General features: G+C 44.2%; 1 protein-coding gene across 1 annotated transcript in view; it reads left to right on the forward strand.

Annotated features, from left to right (window-relative positions):
- The window catches only part of DOCK2 (dedicator of cytokinesis 2), a 474,846-nt gene that overhangs the window by 21,938 nt on the left and 437,655 nt on the right, over positions 1–15,253 (forward strand). Inside the window, exons 3-6 of the mRNA XM_069556001.1 lie at positions 9,225–9,265; positions 10,392–10,447; positions 10,898–10,994; positions 13,736–13,884. Coding sequence (XP_069412102.1) covers positions 9,225–9,265; positions 10,392–10,447; positions 10,898–10,994; positions 13,736–13,884 — 343 coding nt within the window. The remainder of the gene's footprint in view (positions 1–9,224; positions 9,266–10,391; positions 10,448–10,897; positions 10,995–13,735; positions 13,885–15,253) is intronic.

The following is a 15,253-nucleotide window of genomic DNA, read 5'->3' on the forward strand; positions in this document are numbered from 1 at the left end:
CCTTAGTTGGCAAAGTAATGTCCCTGCTTTTGAATATGCTGTCTAGTTTGGTCATAACTTTCCTTCCAAGGAGTAAGTGTCTTTTAATTTCATGACTGCAGTCACCATCTGCAGTGATTTTGGAGCCCCCCAAAATAAAGTCTGACACTGTTTCCCCTGTTTCCCCATCTATTTCCCATGAAGTGATGGGACTGGATGCCATGATCTTCATTTTCTGAATGTTGAGCTTTAAGCCAACTTTTTCACTCTCCTCTTTCACTTTCATCAAGAGGCTTTTTAGTTCCTCTTCACTTTCTGCCATAAGGGTAGTGTCATCTGCATATCTGAGGTTATTGATATTTCTCCTGGCAATCTTGATTCCAGCTTGTGTTTCTTCCAGCCCAGCGTTTCTCTTGATGTACTCTGCATATAAGTTAAATAAGCAGGGTGACAATATACAGCCTTGACGTACTCCTTTTCCTATTTGGAACCAGTCTGTTGTTCCATGTCCAGTTCTAACTGTTGCTTCCTGACCTGCATACAGATTTCTCAAGAGGCAGGTTAGGTGGTCTGGTATTCCCATCTCTTTCAGAATTTTCCACAGTTTATTGTAATCCCCACAGTCAAAGGCTTTGGCATAGTGAGTAAAGCAGAAATAGATGTTTTTCTGGAACTCTTTTGCTTTTTCCATGATCCAGTGGATGTTGGCAATTTGATCTCTGGTTCCTCTGCCTTTTCTAAAACCACCTTGAACATCTGGAAGTTCACAGTTCACATATTGCTGAAGCCTGGCTTGGAGAATTTTGAGCATTGCTTTACTAGCATGTGAGATGAGTGCAATTATGCAGTAGTTTGAGCATTCTTTGGCGTTGCCTTTCTTTGGGATTGGAATGAAAACTGACCTTTTCCAGTCCTGTGGCCACTGGTGAGTTTTCGAAATTTGTTGGCATATTGAGTGTAGCACTTTCACAGCATCATCTTTTAGGATTTGAAATAGCTCAACTGGAATTCCATCACCTCCACTAGCTTTGTTCATAGTGATGCTTTTGTGCTACTGAGTGCTAATCCTGAGAAACAGGCAGAGACTGCAGGTGAGGGAGCAAGGCTCGGGCAAGAGAAATGACTCACCCAGCGTCACACCCTGAGCCAGGGGCTGTTCTCTCCACTCCCGTGAAGACGAGCTCCCTCTCCTCTACCCCATGCCTTCCAAGAAGTGAAAAAGCCTCAGAATATTTTCTGCATCCTACATTTTGACATTTAGATGAGTGTGTTTCTCTTGTTTTCATGTAGTTTTCCTGGAGAAAGTGCTTCAGGGCAGTAAACTGACCTCACAGTTTGCACATAATCGGAGCCTTTCTTTACTTTTGCCTGGCCTGGAGCTTGATGGTCAAAAAGGCTGCACTTTCTAACTCAAGCCACCTTTGTTTTGGGGATTAATCTCCTTGCTCCTAAACTTCTGAGTTTTGGTTTCTCATTAAAAATTTTGATTGATCAGTCTTATTTTAATGTATCTTTGTAATAAGCAGCCACAGTAATTTTCTGGAAAGATCTGGGCATGTTAATTTAGCAAGTGATTGCCAGTTCATGAATACTTTGAAAATACAGTATTTGGAAGTCTGTTAGATTGATTCCAGGTATCTGAGGAATTGGTATGAAAATGATTAGTATTTATCATGCGTGCCCTGATACCCATAAGGAGTTTTCAAACTGGAATTTATAGGATCCCCAGAGTCTCTGAGGGCCTTAGATGGCTAAGGGCTTGGAGATCAGGCCTGGCCTTGTCTTTTTTGCAGGTGGGGAGTTCTGCTTTTGATTCTAATTGAAAACTCTTCCTCTAAGCATATATATATATATATATATATATATATATAAAGTGAAAACCACAGTGTTAGTCAAAAATTAGTCAAAATGACTCAGTAGAAAAAATATGGGTGTGCCCATGTAACCTGCTTATAAAAACCTTACTCAAAAAATAAAATCCAGCCAATTGAGAGAGGAATCAAAATGTTAAAATATAGGAATTGAAAAGCTGCAATAGGAGGAAATACTGGCAAGCATTGAGTCCAAGTGAGTTGATTAATCAAAATTAGTATTAAAATATACACTATTTATGACTACCAAAAAGAATGTCATTGTTAGAAAACTGTAAAATGTAACTGTCCCCCCAACAATAACAACAACAACAAAAAACTAATAAAATTGAGACGTTTAGAGGGGAATGGAGTAGAATAGATATAATCTTGAAGAGTCAAAGCGTATTTCTTGAGATATCACAATGATTCATTCTAGGTGATAGAAATGTGAATATTTTTATTTTGTATTTTTCAGTAATTTTTAAATCTCCCCTCTCCTCCAAAAAAAAGAAAAGATGTAGAAAAAGCATGGACTTAATTTTTTTTTTAATTGAAGTACAGTTGCTTTACAGTGTTGTGTTCATTTCTGCTGTGTAACAAAGTGAGTCAGCCATATGTATACAGATGTCCCTTCGCTCCCGAACCTGCCTCCCACCCCGCTTCAGTCCCACTCTTCTCGGTCGTCACAGAGCACTGGGCTGAGCCCCTGTGCTGTGCAGCAGCTTCCCACTCGCTGTCGGTTTCACACACGGTAGTGTATACATGTCAGTGCCGCTCTTCCAGTTCACCCCACCCTCTCCTTCCTCGCTCTGTGTCTAGAAAAACGGTACAGATGAACCCACTTGCAGGGCGGGCACAGAGATGCAAACGTAGAGAAAGCATGGACTTTCGAATCAAAAAGTTATTTTCTGCTCCATTTATCTGCTAGCTGAGGGATCTTAGGGAGGTAGACCTCAGTTTTCTCACCTGCAAAATGGAGTATCATCACCTTGCTCCTGGATTTGCTATGAGGATAAAATAAGAGAAGCAGAGAAGCTGTCTAGCACCATCCTTGGCTTCCAGGTGCTTTGTGTTGGATTCCATCTCTCCCCCCAACCCTCATTATACAGAATTAAACTGAGATTGGCAGGTGTATATGTATCTTAGGAATTTGGCTCCAGGAACCCAGAAGCTGGCCCTCTGATGTCCTGGAATGGGTGACGCTAGCCCTTTTTTGCCTGTGTACTGAACTTATGCAGTCAGATGAATGGAGAAAACAAAATCTGAGCTGAAACCTTAGGCATGAAAGAATTTCCTTTCACTAGAACACTAACATTTTTAGTATTTCCTTTTAGATAATTTTTTTGTGTGTGATTAAAAACTCAAACATTTCAGAAGGGAAAACTCAAACATTTCATTGCTGAGCCTTAGACATCCTAATGCTTATTTCTTTGTCCACATTACATCTTTCAGGCTGCCTTTTCTACCCAGAGGCAGCATAAACATTCTACATCCTGCTTTCAGATGTGGAAAACACATGTAAGTGTTTACTGAGCAGTCAGAACTCCTCATGGGGGAATAAACGTAAAAACGGAGTGTTATTTTTCTCCCATCACTTCCTTCAGTTATATTTGGTTGACATCTTCTTTGATATTTAACAACATCTCAGAAGACTCCAATACCATGTCCAGTTTAATTTTGTTCTCCTCCTTCCCTTTCCCCAGCTTGAACAAGGCTGAGGGTAGAAGGGATTTGGGGTGTTCTCTTTCCGATTTTTTGTCTGCTTGAACAAACAAACCCAAAGGCCAGCCAGTCCCCTGCATGAATAACCATGTAGCTGGAGAACAAGAAGCCAGATGCCCCCATTGTCTCTGAATGAATCTTCTGGATGGCACCCCTATACTTGGATTTGGTTTTGGGGTAAGAGCCATACCATGCACCCGGAAGGCAACAACGGGCACCTCTGAGAAACACCCCCTACCTCCTGATTGCTTACACTGTGGTGGGGGGATGATCCTTGGGGTTAGCCCAGCTTACTGAGACTCTTGTTTTAAAAAATATTTTATTAGTCAATATTAAATTAATTAACTTAATTAGTTTTTGGCATTTCGGGTGTTCGTTGCAGCCCAAGGGGTCTTCATTGCGGTGTGCAGCTCAGTAGTTGCAGTATATGGGCTTAGTCGCCCCAGAGCATGCGGGATCCCAGCTACTCGAACAGGGGTCAGACCCTCAGACTCTGTACGGGAAGGTAGCTTCTCAACCACTGGGCCACCTAGACTGTCTTCATAAGCCCTTCAGAGGGAATGTCTTCTTCACGCTCAGCTATTTGCCTCCTGACTCTTCTTTTCCAGAACACCAGGGAAGGTTCCCTTTCATTTCCTGATACTCACACTTGCCCAGGCCATGGAGCTCAGTCTTAGTGGTGAAGGTAATGGGGTTTCTAGACAGGGTTTCCAAGGAACTTTTGAATTTCACTCACCAGTAAAATGGAACAAGGGGGATGGATGAGGAGAAGTTGACGTAGCTTAACCTCCTTAAGGTAAGACCTGGCTCTTTCTGTCAGTGTCTTCTAAAAGATGGGACCACGCTGTACATGCCATTCTAAGACTTGCTCTTCTCACTTAAAAATATTTCTTTCTAAGCTGGCACATGTGTCAGCGTGGCCTTGGTTCAGCTGCAAAGACCTCTGCATGAAGGGTTTGGAATCTCCCACTTGCAGAGTGAGGTGCGCCCAGAGCCATGCGGCAGTTTCTCTCGAAGCAGCTCCGCTAAGAGTGGTCCTGATCCATCCAGGTCCTTCGTTTTTAGGGTACGAAGGGGCATTATAAGCACTGAAGGTGGTATTTTCAAACGTGCCACTTTGCAGGCAGATGGTCCTTCGTTTGGGTCTGCTCTAGAGACAGGTCGGTGTTGAAAGGGGCTCTGTTTTCTGAAGTAAGGCTGTCCCATTGAGGGGAGTTTATAAGTTAAGTTTTCTTCCCTTTTGATTGTGGGTGAGGCTAAAACATCAATAAACTTCCATTATGCTGAATTTGAAGAATGTGTCATTTACTTTGTTGTTATGGAAATAAGTTGAAATGTCACTGAAAACAAACAGTATTCAAAATCTGTAGGTCCTGGGAGTAAAACGGAAAAGATGCCTAAGTTTCTCTGATGGACAATGATGATGATGATGGATTTTTAAAAGACAAAATGGCATTTACTAATCGCTTAACACCATATTCAAGGCACTGTACAAACTGAATTTCTTATCTAATTTACGCCTATGAGACAGACATTATTATTGCTCACATTTTACAAATAAGAAAACTGAGGCTTAGAGAAATGCACTAACCTGTCAAAGATCACTCAGAAGTTGCAGATCTTCATTCAGATTCAAGCTTTCATTTCAGACCTCATGTTCTTAAGCACTGATGGATAGTAGCTTCTGTTATATTCTTCTTAACGTTAGTAGATATTTCCATCAAACTGGAATGTGAAATACACTGAGACACTCACTACGCAAATAAAGAAATGTTAACACTTTGTGTGTTCAGTTCATATGTGTTTTAAAGAAATAAATATTTTCGAGCAGTTGAGATCCGCTGCTTACCCTCCCTGTTGCATTCTTATCCTTGTGTCTTCCTCAGGCAATGCTCCTCCTGAAATTGGCATGTTTTCTTCCAGTCTAAGATGCTGTACCTTTATCAGATGTGTTTGCCTCCATAATTCTGTTTTAAAAAACTAGTTTTGCAACTAACACGTACCACTCTGTGCAGTAAGTGTTATTTCCCTCATTTGACAGGTGAAAATAATAAAGTTTAAGCGACATGACCAAAGATCACGTTGCCATCAGATGGCAGAGAGAGGACTAGATTTCTATTAAATAGGATGTGGGTTCTTTTTTGATGTGCTGGGATATTTTCAATCTCTCTTCCTTCTCCCCTTCCCCACACAACTCCTGGGTCACTGGAGAATTTAGGTACATTTCATTTTGTTATTTGGGCTTTGGGAAAGGAGGACAGTTGGATTTTATCATTTTCCGTAAGAATGGTATAAAAAAAAAAAAAGAAACTCCCTCTTCTCGTCTTTCCCAGGATGTACTTTGTGAGTTTTCTATTTTTAAAAAGTTCTTGTCTCGTGGATAGGGTTAGGCAAAAAAGTCTTCCCTGTTACTTAACTGAAGGTGCATTAGGCCAGGGGATAAGGCCTGGGATATGGTCAGTGCTCTGTTACCCAGAGCCTGGTTTTGATCAGAGTGCCTGTCGTCATGGATTTTGCTATGCCTGTCAACTATTGCTGTCTGTCCTGTCGGGTCTCGGAGTACAGCCAGATATAGCTGCTGCTGCTGCTGCTAAGTCACTTTAGTCATGTCTGACTCTGTGCGACCCCATAGACGGCAGCCCACTAGGCTCCCCCGTCCCTGGGATTCTCCAGGCAAGAACACTGGGGTGGGTTGCCATTTCTTTCTCCAATGAAAGTGAAAAGTGAAAGTGAAGTCGCTCAGTCATATCCGACTCTCAGCGACCCCATGGACTGCAGCCTACCAGGCTCCTCCGTCCATGGGATTTTCCAGGCAAGAGTACTGGAGTGGGCTGCCATTGCCTTCTCCCAGATATAGCTGACTGGTGACCAGATTTGGGAGCACACATCAGAGGTCACAGAGGTCACTGATTCTGCAGAGTTGGGAGTCTCAGAAAAAGTCCTAAGGACAGATCTGATGAAGCTGATGCTTCATCATGTAGCAAGTAGAGATGGTGCTAAGCCCGTTTCATCAAAAATCACTGGAGATTTATTTCTGAAGGCACCTAGGCCAGTGCTATGTCCAGAACAGAGCACAGTCAGTGTTTCTTGAACTTGAATCTAGGAGTCAGAATGTGGATGCTGAGGGTTAGCATCAATCACTTTCTTGCTCAGGAGTGAGTTGAAGTTCTGAGAATCAGGATTCCTACAAGGGGTGGCAAGTCACTGGTTATCAAGGGTGAGGGAGGGTGGTGTTGCTAGAAGAGGAAGTCCAGGGACCCTGAGGGTGGCCCAGTTGTGCAGAGGCAGATGTGAGCAGCCAGCAGTCCCTTGACCGTTTTCCCCGGGGAGTCTGGTAGCCTTGGCCAGCAAGGTGGATTCAGGTCACTGCAACCAAGAGACCGTTGACTGTGTGTGCGTCTGAGAGAACGTTGTCTGTGCTTGTGCTCATCACATGGGGGGGGGGGGGGGCGGGGAATGTGGCGGAACCGCTTTGAGGGCTGGTTTTGGAGCCACACAGACTTGTCCTTGAACCCTGGCATGTGATTTGGCCCAGTATCTCCACTGATTTGAGTCTCAGTTTCTTCATCTACAGAATGGGAATAATAATGCTTAACTCACAGTGTGATATGAGAATTAAATGAGAGAAAGCACGCACAGCACGCAGTATACAGCTTTGTGTGCATTTAGCGATCAATACCTGGTAGCTATCAATAGTAATGCTACAGAGAAGTTGGTTGAATGGGAAAAAACTGCCAATGAAGGAGGCTGTTCTAGTGTAGCACTATGGAGGGTCATCTCCAGAGTCGGATGCTTGGATTTAAATCACTTAGGTGCATCACTCACTAGCTGTGTGACCATCAGCAAGTTCTTCATCTCTTTGTGCCTCTCTATTTTCATTTGCAGAATTGAGGCAATAATAGTTCCTACTTTATAGAATCAGTCTATAATGTGAAAAAACAAACCAGAAGACTTCACCAGAATTCTTGGCACAAAGCAAGCACTGTAGTTAATACAAGCACTAATTTTAACAGTTAATTATTACCAATAGTTATGGGGAAATGATTAGAGTGTTAAACTAGAATATGGTTCTTTATGAAACAGAAAGTGTTCCACCATGGGAAGTACTTAGAGGGGATGTAGTTTTGGGGATTCAGATGCTGGGAGGGTGGTAGTATGAGGCCTCCACCACGCTGATTCCTCCACTAGACGAGAAACACAGTATGATGGCTACTTACTAGCTGTGTGACTAGGCTAGTTTCTTAACTTCTCTGTGCCTCAGGTGGGCCACTCTTACGTAAAATAGGACAGTTGCATTTCCCACCTTACAGGGTTGTTGCGAAGATTAGAAGGCTTCGTATATGAAGGATACTTAGAATGGTGTGTGTGTGGCATGTGTGTCTGTGTGTGTGTGCGTGCATGCGTGACACTCAGTCGCTTCACTCATGTCCAGCTCTTTGCAACACAATGGACTGTAGCCTGCCAGGCTCCTCTGTCCCTGGAATTCTCTAGGCAAGAATGTTGGAGTGGGTTGTCGTGCCCTTCTCTAGGAGATCTTCTCGATCTAGGCTTCCAACCCATGTCTCCTGCTTTACAGGTGGATTCTTTACCACTGAGCCACTGGGAAAGCCCACTTAGAATGATAACTTCATTCCAGACCTGAGATTCTTTCTCTCCAATATCCGTTCCTTCCATTCTCTCTCCTTCCTCTACCTTTCTGTCTCTTAAAATAGGTACCACTTTGGGCCCCTGTTGCTTTAGAACTTTCTTTAGCTAGTTCATGACTATGAGGGGTGACTTTGCATTTTAAATGTTTGTTTTGGAGCTCACACTTATGTCTGTTGAGAACATATTTCGACAGCAATCTGTCAGCCCAGTAATGAGGATTTGCTAATGAGCCTCCCGGCAGACGCTTTTTATTTACAGAGATAACAAATGCCACTACTTGGCTGTGCTTGAATCATTTCAAAGGCGAGGAGACTCATTATAGTCATCAATACTTGCTATACCAAGGCTCATTTTGTCCAAGGACTGTGTATGTAATTTGGATTTCTGTTAATTGAATCATTCTTGATATTCCTTCAAAGGGAAGAATCTTTTAAAACTCCTGTCCTTTCACCCACCCCTGAACCTATCTGTTTTGTAATGACTAACTTCTGCAGATCACATGTTAGACACAATTTGCTGCTGTTAGAATTGCGGGCATTATTGTAGGATGTTTGCCAAACTCCTCAGACATTCTCAGCCTTTCTGTGTTCCTAAGGCAGAGGTTGAAAACATGCGTATGAACACAGGAAGGATGCAGGCAGGTGATGGAAAGAAGAGAGGGGCTGGGTAGAGGCTGATGAGTTGGAGATGCCTCCTTCTGTCTGATGAGACCAGCTGCCCCTCACCACTAGCCAACTGCAGCCAGCGGGGAGCACTGGCCTCCTGTTTTTTGTTTTTTTTTTTTTTAAAGAAGGATTAAATTTGCATTTTTATGTGAAATCCCTGTATTTTTGGTCACTTTTTGGAGATGTTGGCAACTCATTCAGTAGAATAAGTTGAATCCTAGGGCTTTGATCTAGACATAAGGTCCAAAACACTCTGCAGTTGCTTTGCTAGTGAAAAACAAGCAGCAACAACAGTAAAGCCCAGCAAGGGGCTTGTAAGAATAGATGAGAGACCTGTTTCTTTGTTTTCTCTTTGCAGATTGGTATAGGGGATACCTTGTAAAGCACAAGATGTTACAGGTGAGGACAACTTTGTTTTTATTTGGGACAATATTGGGTGTCTATGCGTGACCCTGCCAGTCCCCTGGGCGATTACTTCCCGCTGTTGCGCCTCTGCAAACTGATTTCACTCCTCTCTCCTTGGGTCCAGTGTTTTCTCTGCTGTACCTTGATCCGTTCCCCCTTCACTCCTTCTTTAAGGCCAGCTTCCAGAGCTCTCTTCTCCCTGAAAATTTTCCTAATATGCCAGCCATATATGATTTCTCCAGTCCCATTGAATCGTGTGTTTTTTATTTGAAATTTATCTTCTACTGTCTTTCTGTAGCTGGCTTGGGGCATTCGTCCTTTCCTCACCTATGTTTCCAATGTGACTCAGGAGGGACAGGTCCAGTCTCAGCCCTCAGGGAGTTCCTCTGCCCTGGCCTCACACCACACCACCATCTCCGCGGGAGATGCACGTGCTTTGCTCATTTCCTGACGTCTCACGGTACCCAGTACAGTTACATCGTGTCCCCCGTGTACACATTGGCTGAACTGTTGAAGGAATGTCCAAGTAATTGCTCAACTTCTTTTGTCAATTGAGCCAAGCTTATGGAGAAAGGAAATAATAGATGCTCCTTCCTTCCTCCCTGACATACTGTATTAGAAGGCATGATCCCTGTCTGCTCTCTAGAGAACAATCAGATAAATCCAGAAAGAAAGCGATCTCAAATCAAAGCAGCCCACATGCTCACCAGGGACACTGTTGCTTCAGGACCTGACCTTCTCTGACAGTACAGGGTGGCTGCTTTCCCAAAATTGGGCAGGAGAGGGGAAAGGCAGAGAACCTTTCTCCCTTAGAGTGAACCTCTCAAGCGCTCCTGCCTTGCCCATCTGATAGTGTGAGTGATCGCAGTGAGGTTAGAGCATTCTTTGGAATCTAGGGCTATTGTGGGATCCTGAACAACTGCTGAAGAAGGGGAGAGGAATTAGGCCTAAATGAGTGAATTTAACACCCACCACTTGTTCTGTGCAACTGGAATTATTCCTGTGAAGTTGGAGGTTTTTACCAGTTAGTAGCTTTTAAAAAAATCATGAAGACCTGGGGTCAGTTTTTTCTGTAGGGACAAGTCATTCAATCTCATCTTATCTTATCTCATCCCCACAGGGCATTTTTCCAAAATCCTTTATCTACATCAAAGAAGTGACAGTGGAGAAAAAAAGGTATTTGCGTCTTTCCCCAGACTCTGGTGGCTCATGGGTGCCTGCATCCTGTCTGCTTTGAAAGCCTGACTTGGCAGATGTGAAGGCTCTGTCTTCTTCGTGCCTGTGTTTGTCTCCAGTGCAAATTGATTCGTGTTCACATCTGATTCTGAGGGGGTATTAGTACATTTGGAGAATCAAACTTTTCACTGGCAGCTGCCTTTGAACTGAATTAAAGTAGATTAATCCTGAATAATGAGCTTGAAGGGCCCACCTCAGCGCAGGAGGACAGAGAAAAAGGAAGCCCCTTGCATTTGCATAATGTAATTGGTGCGGCTATTAGAAGTGGTTTAGCCTCCTGCCAGCAAGGCCCCCTCTCAGCAGCTGCAGCTTAATGCAAATTTGCCAGCATTCTATCTTGTTAGCACCTGGGTCTCAATTTCACACCGTTTTCTCTCCCACCTTAAATAGAAATATTGAGAACATTATTCCTGCAGAAATTCCTCTGGCACAAGAAGTGACGACGACACTTTGGGAATGGGGCAGCATCTGGAAACAGCTCTACGTGGTGAGACTCGAAACCCTGCTCAACCCTGGGGCAGAAGCTGCTTGCAGTTTGTGGCTTGGTTCAGATTTGGAATGTAGCCTTGACATAGTATAACAAGCAGAATGAAGTCATCAAAGCCCAGAGAAGTTAGGTGACTTCCAGAGCCACACAGTGAGTTAGTGACAGAGTCACAGTAAATGGGCATCTGCAGTGATCCTTCTTTTTTTTTTTTAAACTAATGAAAATCGTATCAAACTTGAATGTGCTTAAGTGTCACCTTGAATGCTATTGAAAGTAAAGCTTCCTTCAGTGGGGCTCTGCATTTTAATAAAATGCAGGGATTTTGATTTGGTGGTCTGCTGATAACACCTTGAAAAATACTGTTCTCATGTATCAATTAACTAATGACTGTTGTCATCAGATCTATGAGAGAATTTGACCCTGGAAAAATTAAGAGCGTATTTTGCATGGTTTTCCCTGTATTGAAGTAAATCTAGTTTTAAATCATCCTTTGATGCTTCTAAAACTCCTAATGAGAGTGGATAGCTAAGAAAACCGTTAAACTGAGAGTTAGTGTCCACCGAGGCTTCGTGCATATTCGTCACAGCATCCTGTACGCGCGCTGGTGCTCTGTGCTGTGTGTATGCTCACCTTTTATGGGCATGAATGTTACTCCTATGTGGCTCTTTCATAGTGTATGGTAACGGGCACTTTCGGTTACCTTCTATAGGTTTCCCAAAAGTTGTCAGTAAAGTTTATGGGGCAGACAGCAGATTTAAGGCTAAAGTGATGTATTATTCATCTCCACCATGCCTTTGACACATGCACCATGGAAGCTTGACATTTTCTTTCAGAAATCTTTGCATGGCAAGTTCATCATGCCCTTTACCCTACTAAAGTGACTCTTACACGTCCACGATTCTTGCCGTATCCGCATACTGCTCATTAAGTGTTTACTTAATAGCTGAGTTGTCTTCCTTTTCAGTAAATTTAAATGACTCACACAAGGACTTTTACAACATGCTGTCTCGTTCCAACAATTCTCCAACTCTCCTACATCAGCCGGGTGCCCTAGGAGACCGTTCCCTTTCGTTCTGGCACTGGCCACACCGGTGTGAGGGCTCAGTTCTGTGCGACTGAGTGCCTTTGCCCTCACTTCAGTTGCCGGGTCCTCGGGCTACTTGCATTTCTGTCCGAAGTGAAGTCGCTGAGTCGTGTCCGACTCTGCGACCCCATGGACTGTAGCCCGCCAGGCTCCTCCCTCTATGGGATTCTCCAAGCAAGAATACTGGATTGGGTTGCCATTTCCTTCCCCAGGGTATCTTCCCGACCCAGGGATCGAACCCTGGTCTCCCGCACTGCAGGCAGACGCTTTAACCTCTGTGCCCAACTTGGTGCAAATTTGGAGACTCCCATGACACTCACTCCAACCTAGCCTCAGGTTCCATGAGTCCTGGAAAAACTCATGAAACTCAGGAAAGTACTACTCTTCCATATATATACCCATGCGTATATACAGCAGTGGGTTAGTTGTTATGTCCAGCTTTTTGCAATCTCATGGACTGTAGCCTGCCAGACTCCTCTGTCCATGGGGTTCTCCAGGCAAGAATACTGGAGTAAGTAGCCATTCCCTTCACCAGGGGAATCTTCCTGACCCAAGGATTGAACTCGGGTCTCCTGTATTGCAGACAGATTCTTTACTGGCTGAGCCAACAAGGAAGCTGTAGTATACGCGCATATATAGAGAGACTATATATATATAGTCCTGTGTATTAATCAAGTAAATACAGGGAAAACAGAACAGTGTTATTAAGTGTTTCCTATGGTACCTGTTCAGAGAAGGCAATGGCACCCCACTCCAGTACTCTTGCCTGGAAAATCCCATGGATGGAGGAGCCTGGTGGGCTGCAGTCCACGGGGTCGCTAAGAGTCAGACACGACTGAGCGACTTCACTTTCACTTTTCAGTTTCATGCATTGGAGAAGGAAATGGCAACCCGCTCCAGCATTCTTGCCTGGAGAATCTCAGGGACGGGGGAGCCTGGCGGGCTGCCGTCTGTGGGGTCGCACAGAGTTGGACACGACTGAAGCGACTTAGCAGCAGCAGCAGCATGGTACCTGTTAAAAGCTCTGAGCCCAAGAATTTCTCTCTCCTTTCACTGAAAAAAAATGAATTAACAAGTGTGAGAGAGGGGTTCAAGACATATTGCTAAGAAACTGCAGCTTTCTCATCCCCTAAACAGACGGATAGGAGGAGAGTAGAGGAGAATCACCATTTGAATCCCTAATATGCGACCTTGTGTCTTTGTAACGCCAAGAACCATCCTATGTCCCATGGGCTATGCACATGCCACGCCTGGGGGAACACTGCCCTAGAAATAGGCCTGTTCTACAGACAGGGGCCCTGGTTCTTCGCCTTAAAGGGCCTGGCCTTTGAGGCCTGTATTGCAGCAGATGTTCATGGCATTCCTGCTCAACATGTATCTTTTTGGATAAGAGTCAGAAATAACGCTTTCTTTTTTTGAAAACCGGGAAGTGATTAGGATTGCTACTTTTGCTTTTGAGAGACCCCTGTGGCTCCAGGGAAGGAAACATGTCAATGACAAAGACCACCACCTAATCCCTTCACAGCCGGGTGGGGTCAGGCAGGCACTCAGGCCATGGGGCATGAACATGCGTGCTCGACTTTGGCTCAGTTTGCCAAAGAGATGCTCCAGATCTTGGGTGCAGGTGACTGGATTGCTTCCTGTTTTTTTCTCCTAGGCCAGCAAGAAGGAGCGTTTTCTCCAGGTGCAGTCCATGATGTATGACTTGATGGAGTGGCGGTCCCAGCTCCTCTCAGGAACTTTGCCCAAGGACGAGCTAAAGGAACTGAAGCAGAAAGTCACATCCAAAATTGACTATGGCAACAAGTAACCTCTCTTTCCTCCAAAAAAGAGGCTTTTTCCCCCACCTCCACCCCGCTTCTTTCCTCTCACCCTCTGAGAAACTAGGTTTCACTTTTAGTGATGAGTTTGCCACTTTCTATTTGGGAGAAGCTGCTACCAAGGGGCCCATGCTTGTGTGCCTTTGTAATCACCCCGTGGGACGCGGGGAAACACAAGTGGAGACGGGCTTGCCTATGCAGTGGTTATTAGCAGGCTAGAGATTTAGGACACTCAGTTAACCTACTTCCGAGGAGCTGGGGAGTACAGTCATGCTGGTTCGTTTTGGCTTAGTTGTCATTTCATTCCTGCATTTACCACCGCCCCCCTCTTCAATCCCAATGGGAGACTTTACGTCCCTTCCCCCATCCTGAATTATCTAAGCCATTGGTAACGCAAATGCACAGTTACAAAAGCATTTCCGCAAAGTGGGAGAAGCAGCAATTGGTTAGTCTGAATGCTGTGAAGTTGAGGAGAAGGTCTTACAAGTTTTTTGATGCAGATCAATGCACTAATAATGGTAGTGGTTATAACTACCCCCTAATCCAAGCTTATTGTGCACCAGTCTTAAGCTAAGGGTTTCACATTCATTGTCGTATTTAATTCTTATAACAGCTCTGCGAGGTAGGCAGTTTTAGTATCCTCATGTTTTCAAATGAAGAAGCTGAGACACTTAAAGAAGTTAAGCTACACGCCCAAAATCATAGTTAGTAAAAGGCAGAACCAGAATTTAGACCCAGGCCGTTTGTCTCCAGAGTCTCTGGACCTCACCATTATACTACTTGGATAGCATTTGAGAATTGTAAAGGCTTCCCCTCCCTCCTGGTTAAGTGAATGCTCTCCAGACATCCTCCCTATTTCTTTAGTTTCTGTTCTTCAAAAGCAAACACGTATTGAGCACTTATAAGTGTTAGTTGCTCAGTAATATCTGAATCTTTGCGACCCCATGAACTGTAGCCTACCAGGCTCCTCTGTCCGTGGAATTCTCCAGGCAAGAACATGAAGTGGGTTGCATTCACTTCTCCAGAGGATCTTCCTGATCCAGGGATCAAACCTGGGTCTCCTGCCTTGTGGGTACATTCTTTACCATCTGGGCCACCAGGGAAGCCCGTTTGGCCTGATTCCCTGCTAGGTTTTTTGAGGCCACAGAAATAAAAGTTCCCATACACTAAGAGTACGGCAGTCTAGTTAAGAGTGAGCAACAAGCAAAGTATTGGTATGTATTGTGGTAACTTTGATGGCTTAGGCAGCAAGAGTCTTCCTAATTCAATTTGGAGAAGGAAGTCAAGGAAGGCTTCTTCCTAAAGGAGGGAACCAGGCCTAAATTTTGAAAGATAAAGAAGCATTAGGTAGGCTT

Source organism: Ovis canadensis, chromosome 16 (assembly GCF_042477335.2).
Source record: "Ovis canadensis isolate MfBH-ARS-UI-01 breed Bighorn chromosome 16, ARS-UI_OviCan_v2, whole genome shotgun sequence".
In the NCBI taxonomy this organism is placed as follows: Eukaryota; Metazoa; Chordata; class Mammalia; order Artiodactyla; family Bovidae; genus Ovis; species Ovis canadensis.